This window comes from Gymnoscopelus braueri (assembly GCF_963280865.1).
Source record: "Gymnoscopelus braueri genome assembly, chromosome: 7".
Lineage (NCBI taxonomy): Eukaryota > Metazoa > Chordata > Actinopteri > Myctophiformes > Myctophidae > Gymnoscopelus > Gymnoscopelus braueri.
In genome coordinates this window covers 13,967,824-13,990,749 of record NC_137608.1, presented here as the reverse complement: position 1 = coordinate 13,990,749, position 22,926 = coordinate 13,967,824, and the positions used below count along the sequence as shown (strand labels likewise).

General features: G+C 40.8%; 1 protein-coding gene across 8 annotated transcripts in view; it reads left to right on the top strand.

The window, feature by feature from the left end:
* The window catches only part of LOC308089489 (far upstream element-binding protein 3-like), a 37,089-nt gene that overhangs the window by 2,075 nt on the left and 12,088 nt on the right, over positions 1-22,926 (top strand). For 3 of the 8 annotated variants that reach the window (XM_080434240.1, XM_080434237.1, XM_080434233.1), the window contains exons 2-12: positions 11,087-11,195; positions 12,314-12,347; positions 13,375-13,421; positions 14,769-14,840; positions 14,950-15,007; positions 15,546-15,708; positions 16,529-16,627; positions 18,581-18,691; positions 18,826-18,928; positions 20,172-20,275; positions 21,135-21,291. In XM_080434240.1, the coding sequence (XP_080290366.1) occupies positions 11,087-11,195; positions 12,314-12,347; positions 13,375-13,421; positions 14,769-14,840; positions 14,950-15,007; positions 15,546-15,708; positions 16,529-16,627; positions 18,581-18,691; positions 18,826-18,928; positions 20,172-20,275; positions 21,135-21,291 (1,057 nt within the window). The remainder of the gene's footprint in view (positions 1-11,086; positions 11,196-12,313; positions 12,348-13,374; positions 13,422-14,768; positions 14,841-14,949; positions 15,008-15,545; positions 15,709-16,528; positions 16,628-18,580; positions 18,692-18,825; positions 18,929-20,171; positions 20,276-21,134; positions 21,292-22,926) is intronic. The other 5 variants (XM_080434239.1, XM_080434236.1, XM_080434238.1 and 2 more) reach the window with 3 other exon arrangements.

The following is a 22,926-nucleotide window of genomic DNA, read 5'->3' as shown; positions in this document are numbered from 1 at the left end:
AGTATCAAATAATTAACGCGAACAATTCTAATGTTTTATGATAGACTAAATCAAGTCTGATTAACCACTGAAAAACCACTTGTAAAAATAGTGAGCTCCTATTTACAGTACAGACCTTTTCAGAGAGGGCAGTGTAAAACAAAGTGTATAAAATAATCATAATAATAATTCATCAATCATAATCGAGGTAAAAGTTTTAAATTGTGATATTGCTTTGTCATATCACTCAGCCCTAGTATAAGCATAATAGTACGGAGGCGAACTGTTGAGTTCATTTGTGGAACTGTATTTACAGTATTTATGTGTACTACGTATAATGTATAATATATACAGTTGCACTCAAAATGATTCACCCCCCACTGCAATTACTTTAGTGGTCAAATTCACAAAATGTCAGCTATTTGTAATAAACAAATCAAACGAGAACAATTGAAATAGCTCTTGAATGAATAGTTTATTTCTATTTCTTTGAACATCACAGTGAGACAAAAAGCTTTTTAGTGCCTATTACTTTTAAGTTGTTACTTTTTAACAAGAAGAATTATGATAAACAAACAAAGTTGAACAAACAAAACATAAATCCATAGTGCACATAAGGTGAACCCTACTATATGTCAATCCAACATTTGATCAAAGTATGGTCAATAAATCCATCAATCACTCCCATTTGGTATTTGTCCAGTATAATCTGTTTGAACTTTTTTTTGAATTGCATTAAATTTATACTCCGTTTAATAATCTCAGGCAAACCATTCCACAGCTTCACAAACTGGCTCAACACTAATATTACAAGTGCTTTATCCAAATTGAACGCAAAATGCCAGTTTGAATGACTACTGCAGTCTGACAATTATTCAACCAAGCATCTTTAGTTTTTGCTGCTGCAAATTTGATTCATTAGCCAGACACCAGCTTCTGTTAGCTTCCCCTAGGAATATTAGCCCATTCCTCATGTGCAATGGCCTTCAGTTCACTAACATTCTTCTTGGTTTTGCTAAATTTCAAATCCCACTAGAAATTTTCTATAGGGTTGGGTTCTAGTGCTGTCGGTACGAAATCCTGGAGTCAAATATAATTCGAATATTAATTTTTTGTTTTTACTGAGTAACGCATCTCATGAAGTCCGGGCCTACCCATGTGAAAACAAATGCTTTCATCACGTGACGCATGATCAACAATAAAGTTTCAGTGCATGCACTGCACACAGCAAGTTAATATGAACGTCACCACTGCCACGCCACCAATGCGCCTGTGTTGTGCACACTCGGCCGCGCGCCTGTGTGTGTGTCTGAAACTTAAAAAATACAACTTTATTGGTAAAAGAAATCTAGGCTATATATACTAGGGCTGTCAGCAAAGCTCAGAAATTCTATTTATAATTATCAAATATATTTGATTGGGAATATATTTTGCATGTCATGCTACAGGTATCTGAATAACCGTGAACACCAATAACGCACATCCGTAACGGGGAGCTGTGGAGGAGCATATCGGCTTGCAATCCACTTCCTCCGTGTAGTGGGTGTTTTGGCTAGTGTTGCATGGGAGTGATTGTATGGGGTAGTTGTCCCATTGAGCCCGAGTTGTACTTGAGCACGCGCAACTAAGCTGATGTACAGGCACACTGGCACACAACACGTCACAATGCGGTGAACTAACTAATATAGCCTCACAAGAACAATGTTAGTGTAACTAAGTGATTTGGTTAAAAAATGGTGCGTTTAGCATGCTCTAAGCGTGTCGTGTTAAGAATAAGGCTGAAATGATTAATCGATTTAAAATGCTCCCAGAGTTTTTTCACATTGTGTAGCTCAACTGAACATTGTTATTCCAGAACTAGGAGCGAGTCATTTGAGCCATCTCGCTTCCCGGACATATGCAAATATACACATACATATGCAAATAGCACATAAAAATGGCACGGTATGGGAGCATTTGAAGAGGAGCCACATCAGAAGAGGTTGTTGGCTTGTTAGGTTAGGTGTTAGGTGTACGAATTTTCAGTCGATCCGATCTGGAGCGAAAAGGGGCGTGCACCTATCTGGCGTGTGTGTGTGTGCAATTTCCTGCAAACGGTAGGCGGTCGGTCTCTAGACCGAATCGTAGTACTGAGCAGTAAATAGAAACAAGGCTATCTACCGTACTGTGAAAAGCCTGGTGACGTGAGTTCACTTCTATGGAAGCATGCAAGTCCATTTGTGTAAAACGTTCATAGGGGAACATGACCTGTTTACTATCGCTAATTCTTGTTTTTATGATACATTTGAGTTTAAAAGGGTAATGTTAACCTTTTAAACCTGGCAGGCTAACAAATACTAACTTTTTTAAATCACATTTTTGCAATCAGAAGAGTAAAGGTCCATGGGTGGCTTTTAATTACTAGAGGTTCGGGCCGTTAACGCAGACCTCACACCTCGCACCGCCTATTCGACCAATATGTCCATATATGGAGATCTCTGATGTCATCACCGGTATATGCTCATATATGGGCATGCCCCCTTTGTGGCCATATTTGGAGCTGACTGATTTGTTTGCACCTGATGCCATGACAACACATTGAAGTTAGACAACACACTCCATATTTGGGCGTAGCTGCATTGGGAACTCCTTATATATGGTTATGGCTGACTCATAGTGACATGAGCATGACGACGTGGCATGCTGGCCGGGCCCCCCTTAATTTTAATATAATAATATTTATTTCATGCGTAGTACTCATTCACTCGTGTAGTGAGTGAGTGAATGAATGAAACTTTTATTTTCGTGCCATGCCACCATTTTGGCCCATCCCATATGGTAGTAGTAGTAATAGCAGCTGAGCAAAACATTTTTTTTTAATTAATTGTTCATCTTTGTTGTCTTTATTGTTAGTTAGAACATGCCTAAAACAACATCAAACAAGCTAATAAACACACTGAGTGTGAATGGAGGTTTGTGATCGGCTAGCTAGAGCTGCACATGCAGGGTGAGCAGGGGAAAATGTAAATGACCATTTGCAACTTTAATACCGATCTATGTTCATAGATAACCATAATGATTATTCAACCCTATTGCGCACTCTCCTCTCTGTGAGGATATAGTGTGTGTGACGGGTTGTCATATACATGATGGAAAACACAACATTATGCCATCGTGGTATATCTTTCTGACTTTAGTAGGCCTGTCACAATTATTACATAATCGCAATTATTTGAGGTAATCGCAATGTTAACATTTTCAAACATTTTCTAAAAATAGCTAAGCTACACGCTTACGAGTCACAAAGTTGTAGATTGGCTATTTACGCTATTTTTATATATTATGTGTAAAGTGTTGTGTAAAATTATTAAATATGTCAGTCATTTCTTTGTATATTTAAGTTATTTCTCATATCTGCCCTGTGCAATTTTTTATTACGAAGCCTAAAAGGCATTTTTATTCATCTTTCAATACCAAAAACACAATTAAATCATCCTTTATCACAATTATTTGTATGACAATTAATTTTCAACTTAAACGTTGTAATCGTGACAGCTTTAAGGTCATCACACACCGGCGATTATGCGAATATACGCAAAATTCGGACTCGTTCCGAATAATTAAGACGCTTTTTCGCTTCGCTTTTTCGCTCCATGGAAGCTTGCGTTGACTTTATAAGGTTTTTAAAAAAAACTTATTATTCGCATGAAAAAAATCGCCCCCGGTGTGTAAGGAGCTTTAGACTTAAGTTGTGGCGGTGGTGCTCTGATGGAATCCTAGTTCCTAGCCTAGTAATTGGAGCAATTTTACCTGGGCTGTGGCCCTTTTTGTAGTAGCCTGGAAACCAGACGAATCTGCCATTGCAAAAAAGATTGCCCTCTGCGGATTTGTTCTGGCACCGCTCAGTTGTGATTGGATTTAACTCCCTTTCGAAGTAGTGAGGGACCAATCAGGGCCCAGTATGCAAATATGGGCCGGGTTTTATCACCAGAGGCATTTTTTTATGCACCTCATGGAAATACAGAGATTCCAGACTAATCTTCGCAGTGAGATTAGTCTGGCCATGCCAGGCTACTTTTGTAGGCCCCTTGTAGATGGCATCACTCAGAATTGCGCATATCCATCCACAGAGCTTATCTAGAGTCAGTAGTTGAACTTGTGCCTCTAGTTTACAATTAAAATGTTGGTAATTATCAGATGAGTAAAGGGCATGAATCCTAGTCAACAGACAACAGGCTAAGTGGTCAAGTAAATAGACTGGTTAAGAAAACAAATGCTGCAAAGTAACCAGGATAGCGTGGTGCCACTATATATGCCTATGAATTGAATACCAAGGCCCTCATTGGAAACAAGTCCGCAAGGACTTTTATGAACGGACCTGTTAGACAAAGTATTTTAAATGTAACTGTGCTGTTTTACATTTTTTGCCTAATCAAATATTCAATCAATCAATCAATCAATAGCGGCAGGTAAAACATCTAACCTAGCATCTGTCTAAACAACATGCTGTCTCAATAACATACTTGGCGTCTGTGGACAAGCAAACGGTACTATATCTAAATACTGTAAAAGTTCTAATCTAATCTAAAAAGGCAACAAGTGTGTACTTATACGAAAGAAATGTGTGTTAGGACTGGTTCTTAATCTCAAACGTGTCAAGGACCCCCAAATTGATATGCATGTGGCCGTGGACTGAACATATGTTGTGCCAGGGACCCCCAGAAGCAAAGATTTGTGTTAAAAATATGTATTTAAAGATTTGCACACATTTTCAAGATTTTTCAAAAATAGCAGATCTACAAGCTCATAGCAAATGCTTGTATGAGCTTGTATATATGTTTTTGAACAGCCAAAGTATAAAATATGGATAAAGGGGTTAAAATAATTGTGACCGTTTATTAACTAATTTAGCTGGGTACCCCCTCAAGGACCCCTGGGCGTCCCCGGACCCCACTTTGAGAAGCAATGTGTTAGGAGATTGGGTGGAGGGAACGTCAACTTCTCATGGTTGTGGGTGTGTTTTCAGACCAGCAGAAAATGAGGTGCGAGTCCTGCAGTCCTGATTGACGAGAGAGAGTTATAGAGCTCATTCCCACAGATTGAGAGCCTTGAGGGTGAAGAGTCTCGGTTGCTTTTGAGTGATGGCCAGGGTGTACTAGGGATGTATCATTCGTAGATCTGTATTGTTCTGCTGCATGAAAATATCTCTCACACACACACACACACACACATGAATATGAACAGAGATGGATGGAGAAGGTGACAGAAGCAGCAGCACTGCTCTTTTCTTTTCTCCTCAACTCTTTGTTGTCACACTGCTCAAGGTTACACAGCTGCCCTCAGTGCTTGTACGTACGTGTGGGTGAGAGAGAGAGAGAGAGAGAGATTATTGTTAGTTTGAATTTGTAAGAAGAAGTGTTGTGTTGCTATGTGAGCCTGTAAAGGCCAACCTCTATCAGGGTCTGTAACATGAGTTTAAGGCTAGTCTACTAACACTAGGATTTTTTTTTGTTTGAAAACATACCGTTTTCTACATTTGCCACAGTCATCCACACTAATGATATAGGGCATAGCAGTGGTGGCCATTTTGTGCTTCCACAAATAGAAAACCCATTCATTTTTCCCTTAGAGAATTACCAAAATATTTATAAAAAATATTTTATGCCTGGAACCAAGCCATCCAGGCTCCTGGTGAATTGTGACCATAAAACATTTGATTCTGTGTCAAAAAAACGTTTGAATATTTAATTCTATTATGTACAATATTTAATAAATACCCTTTTTGCCCGCGAGTGAATCCAGCCCTTGTTGCTCGCCATAAACAGCCGATCCACTGGCATCATGAATTTGGAGCCTGTAGATCGTCTATATGCGGCGGGCGACACCATCGGTTTAATAAATTAGCATAATGATTAGCCTACCTGCGTTGTTGTTGTGCTCTCCACTAATAGCAGGAGCTCATTAAGTTATTTCCGGCAGACAAGTCTCAACAAAATACTCCATGGCTGTAGATGGGAACTCTTCTTGTAATCATTATAAGCATAACATCCTTAAATCCTTATGCAGAGATTAAATGTCTTAAATGTTTAATTGCCGTAAACTAAACTTTTGTTTTGTCTTTTTGACAGAATCTCCCCCTCCCTTCCCTGCGCACGTGTGATGCATAGTGACATGTTTGATTGATTGAGTACTTTAAACAAAAAAGCACAGGAAAGTACAGTTCAATACAAGGTCTGCTAAGAGGATTTTAAACTCAAGAAAGCCTATGGCTTGTTTCCATTGGGGTCCTTTGTACTCAATTCATCGAAACATTTAATGACAGACAAATATACACTGCTATGCAAAAACATCATATAAACAGTTAGAAATCAAAAAGAAATATATGTACAGTAAACAGTTCGGGGGGTTAGGCTTTGATAAGGTGCATTTTTTTGCCTTGAGCATAATAATGAAAGGCAGAAAATAAAGTTAAGTTAGCGATATACTGTATTTATTCCCCTTGAAAATACTGCAATGTGTCTAAATTGCTGATAAGTAAAATAAACTGAACATTTTGGAAATATTTTCTTTTTTTTTCTGTACCAAAACCGAACCAAAACCCAGGTTCGAACCGAACTGTGGTCTAACTGAACCATTGTAGCCCTAGTATGTGCAAGAGAATACACTGTGGGGGTATATTAACATCTCTGATTTGTTTTCTTAATATATAGTTATCAACATCCAAATGGATTGCAGTTTTTTTTATCACTAAGGTAGACAGCTGTAGAAAGTTTGACTCCTTGTCCTTGTGTCCCCTGACAGCAAGCCCCCTGCCACAAAGCGCAAATATTGGAGTTGCTGCAGCATGCCATCTCGCCTCTTGCTCTGGTCAACAGCATGTTGCTTTAGCAGCTGGACATTAATGGATGGATATCTGTCCGTATGAAAGCATCTTCAGCACAGCCTCTTTGTATATCCATATTCCTGTGGCTGTCCAGGATTGATGGGCATTTCTTCCAGTTGTTCACACCAGTAGCAAGTTTAATCAGGTTGCGGGATACGGCAAAATGATGTGACATATCACTCGCTTTCTGTGCATGTGTTTTATACTGTGTGTGTGACACATAACATCATGGCTCTGAGGGTGTGCCAGACATACTTACTTAGACCTTTAAATACCCTGAGGAACATAGGCCATTGATGAAACTCCTCCATCCTCTTGCGCCCTCCACTCTAGGCTCTAGGCCTTCCTCTCTTTCTCCTGCCTTGCGGGTTCCATGTTAGAGCATGTTTTGTGATTGACAAATGTGCCAGACATACAAATACACAAAATCAATTAATCCTGTAAATGGCTGTATCCTGTACTTCATGTTAATTCTTGCAGCCCGAGCCCTGAGGGCATCTGATCAAAGATTTGTGTATTAGCCTGTCTGGCCAGTGGCCACCAGTTGATCACGGCTTCAGTGCAGCAGCAGCATAGCCAGTGAGAGAAGCCAATACACAACCATTTCGCACACAATCAATGGAGGCTACGGGCATGGCCCAGACCTCAATAGTAGGGGGACAGAATATCTTGAGAAACCCCCCTTCCGGTGCCAATGGTCGTAACCACCAGTGCATCCACTATATACAAAGTTAGCTGGGGCCCTGTATCAATATTTGAAGGCAGTCTGTGAGTTCAACTTCAACCTATGAGTCGCTGTCCGTCGTGGGTGTATCGGATGGACTTGATGGACTGGAGCGGTCATTTTCGGAAGTTTGTTGTGGTCAAATAGCATACAGTAGCATAATACTTACTGTATGTGTAAACTTGGCACATCCACCTGTGATGTTCTTGGCTCACTCTGATGGAGAATAGCAGGAATGCTCTCTCCCGTGGGGGCATGCATGCCATGCATCGAGCATAATGATTGACTGGAAGGAAGCAACCTGTGTTTTTAATGCCCTCAGGTACAGATCTAGAATCAGATTGGCAGGCCGGGCCAATTCTGCAGCCAGGGAATTTTGTAAATTCAGGCACCTTTTTGTGAAATTATCGTACTTTTGGGAATTTTACGCAATATTGATCGTAAAGGGTAAAATTATTGCACAAATGATGTGATAATTACCATACATCTGGAAACAATGATGCACACATGCACATAGACAAAAACTATCATGACCATAGAAAGGGGAAACATTATTTGATTGTACAATCGTCTGACTACAAGTACTTAGTTTGATGGATGTTGTAGTCAAATGACTGTCAAATGTGATATGCCCAGTGTATGAATGGTCATCTGACATGTATTTTCAGGCGTGGAGTATGTAAATATTAAACCTGTCAAGCTGGTTAAACTAATTTAAAAAACAAAAAATTCCAAAAAAGGCAAAGCACATTAGTGTAGAATCCCAAAGGGCCGTTCACACCAATCATGATGGCAATAACTATAAATATGTTGTTTTAAAAAGAGTTGGCAGTCCACAGTCCACACCACAACTATAACGATAGTGGTGAACAATATGGTTTGGATCACTTTAATAGCAATTTCATCAATGATAGAAACATTAACAGGCAAGAGTCGGTCTCACTCACACTCTGAATCAGTGGCAGTTTTGTTATAATGGAGATGAGGAGACTAATTTGATTAGCTAAGCTTGCTAGCAGGCATTACCTCAGGTAGCTAAGCCTACAACTATCTTAACTCCTTATTATTAATAAAGTGTCAGATTATCCATCATCTGTTGCATGTGTCTTTCAACACCACAGAGGTGGAGATCTCTCTCTCTCGCTCGCTCTCTGCTCCATGTGTGGGCTTTATAGGGTTTTCACAGAATAAAGGAATACTAGTCCATACCCGGCGATGTGCGCAGCCAAACTATTGGCTGCGCTGTTGGATTATGTGCTCAGTATGCATAGTTTCAGTTTTGGCCAGTGATTTATTCCTGTTGGTGTGTTTGTGTGTGACAACCCGGTCATTTACGCTCTGACGTGGAATCGTTGCCATCCACAACCATGAGAAGTTGATGTTTACGCTGTTACAGCTAAGCTATGTGTGCTATTAACACAACCTGGATTCGAACGGTGCACGTGTCAATGTGTGTGCTAGTGCTATGGAGATGATCTCCAAAGCGCCCTCCCGCTCATAAAAGGCTATCCAAAGCGCCTTCCTGTGTGTGTGTGTGTGTGTGTGTGTGTGTGTGTGTGCCAAGTCTAGCCAGCGGCTAGAGATCCCATAGCCTGCAGGGCTGTAACCATGACGACAGATCCCATAGCCCGAACTCCGAATCACCGGTGTTTACACAAAAACGCTAATAAACAGCTTACATTTTGGAAAAGTGAAAAGCGGGCTTCCTCACTGTCTGCATATGCTAATGGTCAATGCCTGTGTGCAAGTTGAGATCAATTACGCAACCCACTGAGGAGAAAAAGGCAGGACTGACATATAGGATTAAACTATTCAACTATTTTTGTATATATTTTAGTAGCAGCAAGTCATTCCTGTAGCAGAGTATATCCACAGTTTGGTAGGACGCACTTTACAGTAGAAGTTGTGGTGATGTTTCTCATGTGTGTGCGTGTGTGTGTAGGTGCCGGTTGTGGGTAGCATCCTGACCGGCTGCATCACTGCCTGGTATGGTAACTGAACTGACTTGAACTGCAATGCAAAGGGTCATGCATCAGCGGATGTGAACTTACCTTCATCCAAGACATGCATGTCAGACGTGTCAGCAAAGCTCACAGAATGAATGAATTAGTTTATTTCGGTCATTAAGCCATGTAGAGTTTGTCATTTGACATTTCCAAGGAAGAAAAATAATAAAATTCATGGACCGAAAAGGTGTAGGCTGAAGCCGTAGCTTATAATGCCTACCCTCAGAGATGGTAGCCATGAGAGACCCTCATCAGAGATGGTAGCCATCCCAACCATGGACTGTTTCAGATGCCACATGGAAAGTGGCTCTGCAGCCCACAAGGCCACTGGCAATAGATTGCTAAAGCGCTTCTTCCCCCAGACAATCAGACGACACACACACTATTTGATCAGAGAAAGGCAAAATAGACTTGGAAAATGCTAATAACCCCCAAACACCCCCCTAATTCCTGTAAAGCTGTTTAAAGTATGTTTATTTTAACCTAAGAGTAAGAAGCTTGCTCAATGCACCTTCAAGCACTTAAGTGCTTGGACAACTTGAAAATGTTCTCTTTATTGATTATGATTTTTTTTATTTTCCTTGTAAATGTTTGCCATAATTATTATTGAATCAGACGCAATGTCATGAGTAATGTAAGAACTAAATCATTTACACTCTTATGTACCTACTTGTAAAGAAGACTTAAGGATAAAGAAAACTTTGAACACTGTGAAACACCCTCATTAAGACGGAATTACTTTTATATCGATCATCTTAACAGTCATCAGATCCTGAAGTTTCATTTCTGAGCAATCTTTCCATTAAACATGGAAACACTTTAGATGTGTGCATGTGCAGAGAAGATCACAAACTAAAGATGTACCGATAGCATTTTTTTTCCTTCCCGATACCAATTCCGATACCCGTAACTTGTGTATCGGTCGATACAGAGTACCGATCAGCTAAAAATGTGTAAAAAGATGTAGGACAGTGGCACTGGTTCTCAAAGTGAGGTCCAGGGACCTCCTCCTTGAGGGGCTTCCAAATTGGACCCTTGCAGGTCTGTACTCTGAGAGTGTACAAATGAAACCAAACGGACTCAGTTCCATTTGTACATTCAGAGTTATGGGGGTCCTTGAAAGGTTTGAGAACCACTGATCTAGGAATGAAAAAAAAGGAAAAAAAAGAAAAGAAAACAGTAGTGCAACATCAACTGAAGCATTCAAAATACAAAATAATTCATTGCTGTAAATGACACATCATCACTTGACGCAAAATGATGTGGTATTGGACTGGCATACAGACTCGCATGCGGCTTACATACCGATACCAGCATTTTAGGCAGTGTCGGCAGCTTTTCCGTTACTGGTATCGGTATCTGAACAACTCTTATCACAATCCTGAGTGATTACTGAACATCAAACCATGTCGTCACAATGACAAAACACTTGATCTGACTCCGTGTCACCACTTGGATCATGTCCGTTGTAAACATTAACATTAACCTGGACATTGTCTTTCCCTGTCTTGTCAGATGGCTGTTAAGATGGGCAGTGAACAGATGTCCCATCTCAACAGCTCATCAGCGGGTGTGGAAGCCTCACTCTACTACTCTGGACAGAAACGCCCTGGAGACGACGCAGGTGAGTCAGGAGATATTGTTATTGATCAATCATCCTCATCCTGGTTTTCTAGTTAAACTGAACAGCTGTGTAAAAGTTCAGTAACGTCATTTTTTAGGATGAAATTTACACAGCTATAACTGTGTAAATGTGTGTGGTCTGAAAGACAGCAGACCATGTCAACTGTGTGTTTTGTGTTTTTTTAACTTGGGTTTTTGGAATGACAGAAGTCACAGGTAAGAGACCTCTGTGTGTGCGCGTGTGTGTGTGTGTGTGTGTGTGTGTGTGTGTGTGTGTGACAATCCCCACAAGATGGCGGTAGAAAGAAAAAGAGAAAGCGGTCTCAACTAAATCATAATTTATGACTTGGCAAAAAGCATTGGCTGACATATTTTCAACTTGCAACTGTGTACCACTCCACTCGTGACTTTTTCTAGTTGGAAATTGAGCATTTTGTGGATATATAGTCAAATTAAGTAGGGATGTCCGGATCATATAACCCAGATATTGTTTTGATTTGCCACGCCCGTTCTGTCCGACATTATATTTTGATGAAGCTGATCCCTTTTTGTGGATGTGTAAAAGGGGATAAATGCAGCTCTGGTGTGTTTGATTTAAGCGTTTCCGTGTGCCAGCATGAAGGTAGCAGTACAGGTGAAAGATAAGATAAGGAGTTGGGGTTGGGAAATATTATGCATAGCACTTGCCCTGGTTTATCATTCGGAACACACTCGACGACAGACAGGGTGGAGCTTTAACCACTTTCACCCTGGTGTCCCAAACCTTTTCTACATTTTTTTCAAAGATTTTCGAAATGTTCCGAACATAGCCGAACTACAAACCCGCAGTGCGTCGTATCGTGATGTGTTGTGAGCTTATAGGCTATTTCAGCCAGTAGACCAGTGATGACTTTCATCAAAGGCATGTGTGTGTGTGGTCTGAAACAAAATAGGCTGGGGTCGAAATATTCATTAAGACCAGTTTGAATATGCAAGAATATTTTTGGTCTGCCATGCACATCCCTAGTTCTGATTTCACTCCGCATCCATAGCAGTTGTCTGTCTTCTTCTTATTAGGTTGGTCTTTTATGAACTGGAGAAGATGCATTAATAACTGTTTTCTCTGTTTCTCACTCATAGTAGCTAACCAGCTTGCAGCCATGGGCCACCAGAGGTAAGACCCCCCCCCCCCCCCCCCCAAGACACACACATACACACACTAGGCCTGCCCTCTGAAAGTCGGTGATTCGAATAGTCAGTCGAAGACCCCCTCAGTCGACGCAAATTATTTAATTCAAGCCTTCAGTGTTTTGTTTATTTTTGTAATTTCGTACTTTTATAGCGTCAGTTACTAGCTCTGGTGTGTCATGTACGTCTAATTTAGTCTATATACTTCCTGTAAGTAGACCTCAAAATAAAACCAGTTGACTAATCATATAACACGTTTTGATGGGCACACGTTTTGAGAGGAAATACGACTTCTGTTGCAGCCAAGCTACGGATGTAAGTCGGACGTAAATAAGAACTTGCATGGATTAAACTCAAGATTTTGGCCAAAGTTATTCATATTTATGATATGAAAACCATTCTCCTGTGACTTAAACAATGTACACCGTTAAGAAGTGTGTTAAACCATTTCAGCCTCCGTAGCATTTGGTGAGTGGTTAACTATCTCTTGCTGGCTAAAGTAGCGCTGCGGTCCGAGAGAGACATCCGCATACACACGTCCGCACAAAGCTGTAGCTCTGATTAAAAAGTTGACAGCAATTATCAGGTGCACAACATTTCGGTCTTTTCTCTTTACTGTTATTTGTTTTGTCTTACACCAGAGACTACTGGATATGCACAACATAGCTCTTAGTCCTGCATACACAGTCTGAATAAAAAATAAGCAGTCTACCATCATGTAGTTCTCTTTGGATTCAGCACTGAAACACTTTGTAGCCTCCTATTTGGTCATGAAGACCCATTTTCTATATAAAGACGAATCCTTGAATATTAGCTTTAAAATCCTGAATCTGAGATAAATCCTTAGTCGGGTAAAGCCTTAACACACACACACAAAAAATGGTATATTGATCTCCTCTCCTACTGTGTACATAACACGCATACGTCTATGATTGTGATTGCGGTTTTTATCATGATAATCAGTTATTGACTCTACTCACTTATGTGTGTGTGTGTGTGTGTGTCTCTCTCAGGGTAATGACAGAAGACTACAAAGTCCCTGACAGGATGGTGGGATTCAGTAAGTAATGACCTCTGACCTCACTATGTCACAGTGCCATTGGGTCATAGGCAGGTAGCCCGTTATCTCTCACAGTTTTGGTTTACATTGAACCTGCAGCCATGGCCTTTGCCACTAAGCGTCGGTGAGTTGAAGAGTAGAGCTTAATTCAGACTGGATGGGAGTCTTTGGCGCTAAAGGGGCCTCATGTTCCCACATACATTTCAGCTGAGTAATCATTGCACTCCTTTACTAACTGGTAAAACCAGTATTTGTCAGCTTGAACTACAACTGCCGCCTGTGAACGTATAGGGCTGGGCAATTAACTGAAAATATGTAGAACCAATAACCGACTTAAGCTTGCTCAATAATAATAATAATTATTATTATTATTGTATTATTGTATTATTTAATAATAATTTAATCAAGAAGCAGGTTTTTTAAATACATTTTAACTTCTTATGCATAAACAAATCATCACAATTTCTTTTTTTAATATTAGTAATTAAGTTGTTAATCAGACTAATCGATTAATAAAAAAAGATCTACAAGCTCAACGCATCGTGATGCAACGCATTGTGGGCTTGTAGATCGGCTATTTTCACTATTTATTTTGTACAGACGGGGATCTCTTATAATAAAATCAAAGAAAGAGGTCCTGCACACTGTCTGGAACTTGCAAAAGATGTTGCTCTTTATTAAGTCTACGTTTCGTTCGTTAGACCTTCATAAGGACAGACATACAGGGCACTGCAACCACCAAACATTTAAGGGCTACACCCACAGTGTGTAGGTCATCTGACATTCAGCCCATTGGCTGCACAAGCAATCCAAAACCCCAAAAAGACATTCCCATCACCATCATAATTAGAACCACCCCAATTGAAAAACAGTGTTTGCAATCCCATTCACAAAATAAATGTTTTTTCTGGGTCATGGCATCACTAGTTAAATAACAGAGGAAATGGCCTGTATAAGTCATCCGACCAGATCTTCAATATCTAAGTAAAAAAGGAGATGACATTAGTTATAATAACAAAAACAACAGTGTTTTTATTTTATAGCTTGTTTTTATTTTATAGCTTTCGTAGCTTTAACTATATTTATAAAACCCACAGACGCACTTAACCACTTTCACTTTCAGTTGAAACACTTAACACCCTGAGCTTTAATTAATTTACTACTGTCGTCTTTTATTCTCTTCTCTTCCTGTCTTCTCCCCTCCTCTCATCCTCTACTCTTTTCCTCTCCGAGTCCCTCCTCTTCTCTTTTCTCATCTCCTCTTCCCACCCTTCCTCTCCTCGTGTACTTCTCTTCCTGTCTTCTCTTTTCCCCTCCACTCTTCCTCTATCCCCTCTCCTCCTCCAGTAATTGGCAGAGGTGGTGAACAGATCACAAGGATTCAGTTGGAGTCAGGCTGTAAGATCCAGATCGCTGCTGGTAAGTCTCTCCTTGATAATATTATAGTTGTTTTTTCTCATCTTTTACTGAAATGTGTCTAATGTCCATCTCTGTTTGTGTTGTGTATTTTGTGTGTGTGTGTGTGTAGACAGTGGAGGTCTGATGGAGAGGCCATGCTCACTGACTGGAACTCCAGAGGGAATCGAGTAAGTCTCTTTACCCACAGTCCATTTCTTCTTGCTCTACTCCCATCATCCACTCCCATCATCCACCTGGGCTGTATGCCCAGGTGGATGCAGTCTGATATGTATTATCTAGTTAGTAGTATTACTGTACAGTCTGTAGTTCATTATATATTTATTATACTACAGTACATCTGAGAAACCAGTACAAGTGAGAAAAACTGAACAGGGTTTGCCCGGCACGGGAGGCCCCGGCCGGGCCCCCGAGGGAGACAAAACGCCCGGCCACCGGAGCCGTTAACGTCGTTGTTTTTCCCAGCCGGGGCCGCCCACGTTCTCGCCCGGCGCCCCGGCCTCGTCCCTTCCCGTTCAGCGACTCCGGTCTGCAGCTGAAAACGGGCGCTCCCTGCTCCATCTTAGTCATTATAAACCTATATATATCCTGAATACTAAACATATGAGCCATGTTAGTCATTGTAACACTCAATGATTACAGTGTCACCGTCAGAAAATAAAATTTCCACCAATGGGATGGTAAATTTGTGTGTTTGTGTGTGAGCAGGCAGGCTAAGAGGATGCTGGCTCAGATTGTGGATCGCTGTCGGAACGGTCCTGGTTTCCATGGAGATGGAGACGGTGGAGCTTCAGTTCAGGAAATGCTGATTCCAGCCAGTAAGGTTGGACTGGTCATTGGAAGGGGCGGAGACACCATCAAACAGCTTCAGGTAACTAATGGATTAATTAAATCCTGTTCGCAGTTTCCTACCAGGATCCTGGTAGGATAGAAAACCAGCAGTACTACAGGTCCTGGTAGGATAGAAAACCAGCAGTACTACAGGTCCTGGTAGGATAGAAAACCAGCAGTACTACAGGTCCTGGTAGGATAGAAAACCAGCAGTACTGCAGGTCCTGGTAGGATAGAAAACCAGCAGTACTGCAGGTCCTGGTAGGATAGAAAACCAGCAGTACTGCAGGTCCTGGTAGGATAGAAAACCAGCAGTACTGCAGGTCCTGGTAGGATAGAAAACCAGCAGTACTGCAGGTCCTGGTAGGATAGAAAACCAGCAGTACTGCAGGTCCTGGTAGGATAGAAAACCAGCAGTACTGCAGGTCCTGGTAGGATAGAAAACCAGCAGTACTGCAGGTCCTGGTAGGATAGAAAACCAGCAGTGCTAGAGGTCCTGGTAGGATAGAAAACCAGCAGTACTAGAGGTCCTGGTAGGATAGAAAACCAGCAGTACTGCAGGTCCTGGTAGGATAGAAAACCATCAGTACTACAGGTCCTGGTAGGATAGAAAACCAGCAGTGCTAGAGGTCCTGGTAGGATCAAAAACCAGCAGTACTAGAGGTCCTGGTGGTAGGACAGAAAACCAGCAGTACTAGAGGTCCTGGTAGGATAGAAAACCAGCAGTACCAGAGGTCCCGGTAGGATAGAAAACCAGCACTACCAGAGGTCCTGGTAGGATAGAAAACCAGCTCTTATTTCCAAGGCAAAAGTGCTGAACTTCACCTGTTGCTGTGTTTGTTTGTGTGTGTGCGTGATAGGAGAGAGCGGGTGTGAAGATGATGATGATTCAGGACGGTCCGATGCCAACAGGAGCTGATAAACCTCTTCGCATCTCTGGAGATCCCTACAAAGTCCAGGTACACACACACAAATTTTATTTTATTTTTGATAACAGTGCTCCTTCTTGGCAATTACTTTTATACCTCCTGTTTTTTACCTTTTTAAATGGTGTCCCATTAATGTAATGAACATACATTTATGGGATGAGCAGCACAATGCGCCCATGAAAACGGACAAATCTCTGCCAATGCCACGTAGCTTATTCTGCTGTGAAATAAGCCTCCTGGGCATAGGATCCCACTCTTAACAGAGGCCAACAAATGGGGTTGCCATTTTAAAAGGAAAATAAACAGGCTACAGTATATATTGCCATTTGCCAAGAAGCATTGTTAAAACGGAGAAATAATCTACCAAACGCACATTTCAGAACGTTTTGTGTTGTTTATATGCGTATAATAACCTGTTAAGACCTGAGGCGAAAAAATAGCAGACCTGAGACGAAAAAATTGCAGATCTACAAGCTCATAGCGCGGCACTCGGTGCCGCGCTATGAGCTTGTAGATCTGCTATTTTTTAATAGCCGAAGAAATCTAAAGTGACACAGATGCGTTCCAGGTCTTAGTGGGATAAAACATGGCCAGAGAGACTCGGGGCATTGTATTTACAACCTTACTAAAGCAGGAGTCTCTCCATGGTCACATGATGAAGGCATCAATGGACACATGATACACCATGTGACCATGAAGGTAGCCAACATTCACACTGGTTCTCAACAACATGAAACACAATGAAATAAGTATATAACTGTTGGGATTACAATTAATATTAGTATATTATCACACCTGTTGGCAGTTCTTCCTGTGACCTTTATAAACACTGAAAACCTGATGTTTGAAACCTTTGCAGTTTGCACCTAACATTTTATTATATATAGATTATATACAGTATACTGTATGCATACAGAGTATATATAACATTTTCTACTAATACTTTTTTTGTGTTCGGCAGACTACCTTCTGTTTCTGCTATTGTTAATATGTTTGGCTCGTATAATAAATGCCTGGGTGAATATTTCAGCCTAAATGTAAAGTCTAAATGAACAACAAATTAAATGAGAACTTCCCTCTGGTAGTGTTTTCCCCTCACTATTGTCTTCCCGACTCTGATAAACATTGAGAATAGCATCTATTAGGCCAACAATATTCTTTATAATGTGTTATGGATTAAATAGTATACTATATATACTATATATAATAGTTTTCTTGAAACTGGTTCCAAGAAATGGTTCTCAACCAGTCGGACTAGGGTGTCACAGGGATTACGGTATTTTGATAGAATCATTAATCATAATAATAAATTGTATTTGTATGGCACTTTTCATTCACAGGGAATCCAATGGTGCTACATGTTGGAAAACACATAATCAATCATAGAAGGTTAAAAGCAGGGTTTAAAAAATGTCAAGCACTAAAAGATCTCATCTGCACTGTTGGTGCATAGCCGGATCATAATTCTGCAAAGACATGAAAAATGCACTGAATGTCTAATGTACATTACAATCTATGGAAGCTGGTACGCCTGTTAATTGTATTTTTTTTAATTCGATTTAACCCATTTAGACCTGAGGCCGATTCTAAAAACGCCTTCTAAATCCTGACCTAAGTTTTCTGAAAAAACTCAAATATTTATTCAAAAATTACAGCAGATGTTTGTTGCTATATACTGTACATAGCAACAAGAACCCCAAAAGGGGTTCCCGTCCTGAAAGATATAGTTACAAAAAGGGGTTAATATTATAATCTTATACATAATGTTAAAACCTTATTTTCTTTGTCAATTGGGAGGTTTTTGTCTGTATTGTGCACAGGCTCTAATGGTGGTACAGAGTTTTTCTGTGTTTTGTGCTGTACCATTATGTGGAACATGAAAAGATAAAGTTATCACTGTACCGCTTTGCTTCGTTTGGTTTTAACACTTTGTCCATGGAGAGACTCCCAACTAAAGCTCTCCTCTTCCTCACACACATACAGGCGGCCAGAGAGCTGGTGTTGGAGGTGATCAGAGAGAAGGATCAAGGAGATTTCAGAACCGGACGAAACGACTTCACTGCCAGGCTGGGAGGAAGTACCCTGGATGTAAGTGTAAGACTCGCACTAAATACACTTTACATTACAATACACATACACTATGTACAGAGAGAGAGAAAGGCAGACACAGCTATGTTTCAACAAATCTCCTCAGACGCAAGTAAATCTAAAACCATCTACCCCCCCAGGTGGCAGTGCCCAGGTTTGCTGTAGGCATCGTGATTGGTCGGAATGGGGACATGATCAAGAAGATTCAGAATGATGCCGGTGTCAGAATCCAGTTCAAACCAGGTCTGTTTTCATCACTGGTTGTAAACCAGTTCAAACTGGGTCTGTTTTCATCACTTGTTTGTTTCAACCATTTCAAACCGGGTCTGTTTACATCAATCCGTAACTTTCTTGTCCTATCCGGGGATTCGAACACGGGTCGCAAGTGTAAGGGAAATTTGTACTGTTGAGCTATAACGGAGAGCATGTTAAAGAAGGGGGTTATTTCCATATGAGTTGAATGCAATACCTCCAACCAGTAGTGGTCCTACCTGACTAGAGGATCTAGTCAGGTGGGATCCTTTTTTCTCCTCTACACTGAATATCTTTGCCAAAAATACATTGCTACTTTCACTGAATGTTTGCCCTAGAAGGGGGTTCATGTGTTGAAAGGTGAGATGTGTGGGGTTGTGGCATGAATGTTGCAAGTTCAAAGATATGGTCACGCATACATTCTGAATCATATAATTGGAGACAAACTTTTGCAATTTAAGATCTTACATAGAACATATTATACTCCAGTGAAATTGAACGCTATGCACCCAGAAATGTACTTTTTGTGTTGGAGATGTAAGAGGAAAAAAGGGTCTTTCTTACATACGTTATGGTCCTGCCATAGACTGGTCCCATTCTTACATATGTTATGGTCCTGCCATAGACTTGTCCCGTTTTGGGAGGATATATGTTCCTTTATGTCATCATGTCTTGACCGTAGGCTGCCTGATACCCTCCCCTCGTCTCTGTGTAATCGGTAATTTCAAATTTGGCGACGGTTACCAAAGAAAATTGTGCAACCTTGCATTCATCGCTGCCAAAAAATTTATTGCTGTAAATTGGAAGTCTCCTTCCCCTCCTACACTGGCCCAGTGGAAGGCAGAAATATCAAGTTATAGATTACTTGCATTACAAAATTAAGGGAAAGTTGGGACATTTATGATAAAATATGGACTCCTTACATATTCTCAAATGGACTGATGTGAGGACAAGACCCTAGAAAGTGTTAGAAAAGCAACTGCATCCGTAAAACCTAGCATGTGTTTTTTTTTTGTGTCATTTTATTATTATTGTAGTGTCTGTTTTGGTTGTCTGTTATACACTGTACTCTGTTGTCTTGACACAACAGATAACATAAAAAAACTATTATTAAAAAAATGAATGTTGCAAGTTCAAAACCTCAGGATGTCTGAGCTCATCGACTACAGTCGACGAGCCTGTGAGCAAGGCACTACAGTGGAGCTGTTTTCAGTAATGTGTCTCTCTCCTATAGATGACGGTATCAGCCCAGAGCGTGTTGCCATGGTGATGGGCCAACCAGATCGCTGTCAGCATGCTGTTCACCTCATCAACGACCTAATCCAGACCGCACAGGTTGCAATAGATTTTCTATGTTTATAAGAAACGGCACATTATATAGTTGGTCATATTCATTATGTTATGGTAAGAAACCGCAATGATACATTATAGTTTGTTAGATTTACTTTTATAATATGAAACCATAGCAGTACATTATAGGTTGTATTTTTTCTTAAAATTAGAAACTACAACAGTACATTATAGTTAGATGTATTATTTTACACTGTAACAGGGAAAGCGTCCGTTTCATTTTAGATTTTGGCGTTGGCTATTAAAAAATAGCAGATATACAAGCTCACAGCGCGTCACTTTGTGCCGTGCTGCAAGCTTGCACGGTACATCTTGTATTTTTGAACTTTTTTTTAAAAATCTTGAAAGTGTGAGAACTACTGACTTAACTCATTCACTGCCACAATTATTGCTGGCCGCGTTTGCCCACTGCCAGAGATTTTTCATTTGAAAAAAAAAGTACTCAGGAGCCGAGATACAGAATTTTTAAGTTTTAAGTTAACAAGGAAGTGGATGGGAGTGTAGATCTTTAAACAATCATATCTCCTTGGTCTTTGGGTCAAATTTGAAAAAAAAACTAAAAAAAACTAAAAAAAAAAAAAAAAAAAAATTCAAAAAAAAAAAATTACGTTTTTTACGTCAGTGGCAGGATTGGTAAACGGGACAAATTACGTTTTTTACGTCAGTGGCAGTGAATGAGTTAATAGAAGGCATTTGTAGACTCGGCCTCAGGTAATGGGTGAAAACAGAGAAACTACAGTACATTATAGTTGTATTATTTTACTCTGTACTTAATCAATTGTCCTTCACCTCTTTGTTATATTAGTTGTATTTTTCAAAAGCCTAATCTGTGTGTGTATGTGTCTAGGAGCGTGATGGGTTTGGATCTGCCCTGCGTAGCGGTGGTGGTGGTGGTGGTGGTGGAGGAGGAGGTGGTGGTAGGGTCAGAGGTCGTAGTGACTGGACCCTACAGGAGGTCAGCTACACCATACCTGCTGATAAATGTGGTCTGGTCATTGGAAAAGGTATGTGCACACTCACGCATACACACACACACACACACACACACACCGGGTGCCGCGCTACGAGCTTGTATATCTGCTATTTTTGAATAGCCAAAGCTAAGTGGTTAAAATGATTGTGACGCTATGTTAACTACTTTTGCTGGGGACCCCCCTGGTACACCCTCAAGGACCACTGGTGGTCCCCGGACCACTGGTTGAGAACCACTACCTTAGACAGAACAGTCTGCATGTTCAGCATGAGGTACTCTTTACAACATTCTAGCACGAGCAGGCAGCAGAAGCAGGCAGCTCCCATCTAGTTCCTGGGTGATTTGTATACCATCTTTATTTCCCTATCAGGCAGACAGAGCTAAATCTATTCTTAACCTACCTTACCGATCACAAGGTGTTTCAATCACATGAGCATCATCCATCCTCAGCATCCATGTTGCCGTCTGTCCTTTCATCTCTGTTTGAATCACAGACCTTTAGACACGCGTGTCCGTTGGCTGGACATAGTGACCCTACTAAATGTCATATTTGTCATCATGTTGCATTAATCTTAACACATTGATTGCCAAGATATTAAACATAGTTTTCTATCCCCATGCCGGCGTATAATTACCTAAATCAGAGTATATTTGAAACTCTGTGGAACCGACATTGTGTAAAAAAAACAACACGAAAAAAGGTTCCTGTGATTAGGCGGAAGGGTCTGTGTATCCATGGGAACGACAAGTTTCCAACCGCGATCCGCAATTTTGGAGCTTTGGTCCGCTGAAAACGGGTGGTTTTCAATGAAAAAAAAGAAACTGAGGTGCAGCCGTTTTTCAGAAAATCCCATCATTGGGGCGGGTGGAAGTGACGTTTTTTGGAATGATGTCACATCCACATTTTTCTTCTCTGAGAGACGATCGATCATTCCAAAGCTGTGTTAGGTCGCCCCTTGTGGAATTTTCCCCAAAAAATGAAAGAACGCATATATTCAATCTAGGCTATCAAGCGATTGATTTGAAAGAACGCATTAATTCGATCCTGGCAATCAATGTGTTAATATAGCATTTCAAGCGAGTCCGTGATGACGCAATCCTAACTAACTAACACATTGGGTGCCAGAGGTTTATTAAAATATTATACGTTGAGTGCCTGCATTTCTTCCATCCACTTACGTTGATACGTTTCGTGCTGTAGAAGCCCCGATGCGGAAGTGCATGTAAACAAAGCGTGCGTGCGAGACGGCAGAGGGTCCCGACTAACGCCTGGAACAATAATATTTCTAACGCGATCCTCCATTGCAGAGTGATCGCCGATCGAAAACGGCTCGCTTCCACCACGTTAAAAAGAAATGGAGATATTAAGCTTTTAGTCAAGGAGCTAACATTGGAAAGGCCGACCGGAAGGATTTTTGACATGGATCCACATCCGGCCTCTCCTTCTCTGAAACTCCTTGGATGATCCCAAAGTTTCGTTAGAGCGCCCCACGTGGGCCCCACGTATAAAAATAAAACTGGGTCAAAAACGGTCCGGACCGTTTTCGGCACTCCTCGTTTGGATTCTCAAAAACGGTCCGGACCGTTTTTGGCACACAATGTGCTAACTAGCTATATTTGAGTATTTACTCAAAAACATAATAAACACAGTGTATTGTATGAATCT